At 31.3% G+C, this 1,919-nt stretch overlaps 1 protein-coding gene across 1 annotated transcript; it reads left to right on the top strand.

Annotated features, from left to right (window-relative positions):
- The first annotated feature begins 277 nt into the window (after positions 1 to 277).
- On the top strand, positions 278 to 1,076 carry LOC108475706 (cationic peroxidase 2-like). Its single transcript, XM_017777687.2, has 2 exons — positions 278 to 679; positions 749 to 1,076. Exons 1-2 carry the CDS (start codon positions 278 to 280, stop codon positions 920 to 922), a joined length of 576 nt encoding a protein of 191 aa, XP_017633176.2. The 3' UTR covers positions 923 to 1,076.
- Positions 1,077 to 1,919: the final 843 nt, after the last annotated feature.

Below are 1,919 nucleotides of genomic sequence, written 5' to 3'. Positions count from 1 at the left end.
AAAGTACTGTAGGAATTTGTATAATAAAATTAGATTGTATTTTATTTTTATTAAAATAATAAATAAATTAATTTATGTACATTAAATAAAAATAAATTAATATAGGTATATATATAAACTAATTTTAACAGAAAAAATAGATAAAATTTTAATAGAAAAATTAGTTTATTATTTGCTCTAGCTATATGAATTGCCTTCAACGCAAAATTTTAGAAAGCTATAAACAAATCTATACATATAAATGCTTTCACTTTTCTGCTTTTGTTTCTTCACAGTGATGGAGGGTAATTACTCCAAAAACAAGTTCTTTTTAGTGTTTGCTTTGTTGAACATGGCTGCCACATTGGTGAAAGGTCAAGGCACCCGTGTTGGGTTCTATTCAACCTCATGTCCTTTAGTTGAATCCATTGTTAGTTCCACGGTTCAGTCCCATTTACAGTCTGATCCTTCACTTGGTCCAGCCATACTAAGGATGCACTTCCATGACTGCTTCGTCCACGGCTGCGATGCTTCGATCCTCATCAATGGCCCCGACACGGAGAAAACTGCTCCCCCGAACCTTGGAGTGAGAGGATATGAAGTTATTGATGATGCCAAAGCACAAGTTGAAGCTACTTGTCCAGGAGTTGTCTCGTGCGCTGATATCCTCGCCCTTGCTGCCCGTGATGCTGTTTTTCTGGTAACGAATTAACCCATCATTCAATAAGCCTCTAAATATTTTTGCTGACACATATATATATTCATGCAGGCAAAAGGACAGAAGTGGGATGTGCCTACGGGACGAAGAGATGGAAAGGTTTCCCTAGCTTCTGATGCTGACAATTTGCCTGCCTTCACGGACTCCATCGAAGAACTCAAGCGAAAGTTCGCTGCATTTGGTCTAAACGCTCGTGATCTTGTCACCCTTGTTAGTAAGTGGTAACCATTATTTCGATTTCCGTATATACCAGGGACCAGGGACTGCGCTAAGGGTCCGCAGGGACTTTACCCTTCAAATGGTAAATTTTCTTTATAGTCCCTCTAAATTTAAAATTATATTAATTTAATAATAAAATTGCACTTTAGCCCTCTCCAAATGATAAATTCAGTTTAATCCCATTAAAATTCTTTAATACAATAATAAAATTATAATTTAATTTCCTTAAATATATATAATTTAATCTTCACCCTTCTAAAATAAATTTCTCGGCTCATCCTAGGTATATATGGATATATGTATGTATGTATTAACGTGCAGCTAATATATAAATGGTAAAAACACTTTTCTAGTTCTTCTCAATTTTGATATTGAACAAATTAGTATTTTTTAAAAATGAAACAATTTAATCTTTATCAAATTTGAAAATTAGCAACTAAGGACAAATAATTATCACATTAATGTTTTCCATTAATTATACATAAGTTTAATTTATAATAACAAATTTAGCTCTTGATGTTTATATATTTTGGGTAAATGTTGATGAAATATATAAATATTGCAGGATAAATTTGTTAAATCAAGACCAAATGAATAGAATGTGTAAACTTTAATAGCTAAATTTATTATTATACCAATAAAACATATGTACAATTAACGAAAAATATTAACAATGTGATTAATTATCCTTAATTATTTACTTTCAAAATTAATATGGATTAAATTACTCTAATTTTTTAAAGGAGCCAATTTACTCAATAACAAATTGCGAAGAATCAAAGAAGTATTTGTACCTATTTGAAATGTGTTGAATTGCTTTTTTTTTTTTGTTAACAGAGGCGCACACTGTCGAAACCACTTTCAAATCGAGTTTTGGAAAATGGGAATCAATTTTAAAAAAACGAAAACGGGAGTCGCCACCAATCTTTTTAGGTGTGATTGGATCACCTTTAAAACATTTTGTTTTAAAATCATTAGTTTTTGGTCCACGAAATTAAAGAAT

This window comes from Gossypium arboreum, chromosome 3 (genome assembly GCF_025698485.1).
Source record: "Gossypium arboreum isolate Shixiya-1 chromosome 3, ASM2569848v2, whole genome shotgun sequence".
In the NCBI taxonomy this organism is placed as follows: domain Eukaryota; kingdom Viridiplantae; phylum Streptophyta; class Magnoliopsida; order Malvales; family Malvaceae; genus Gossypium; species Gossypium arboreum.
Note: the sequence above shows the minus strand (reverse complement) of the source record. Positions and strands in the feature narration are given on the sequence as shown.

What these genes read in the sequence shown, in the direction of transcription:
- LOC108475706 (XM_017777687.2), top strand. Translation starts at nt 278, where the DNA reads ATGGAGGGTAATTACTCCAAAAACAAGTTCTTTTTAGTGTTTGCTTTG. An exon ending in CCCGTGATGCTGTTTTTCTG is followed by an intron (nt 680 to 748) that starts GTAACGAATTAA and finishes ATATTCATGCAG; the next exon opens with GCAAAAGGACAGAAGTGGGA.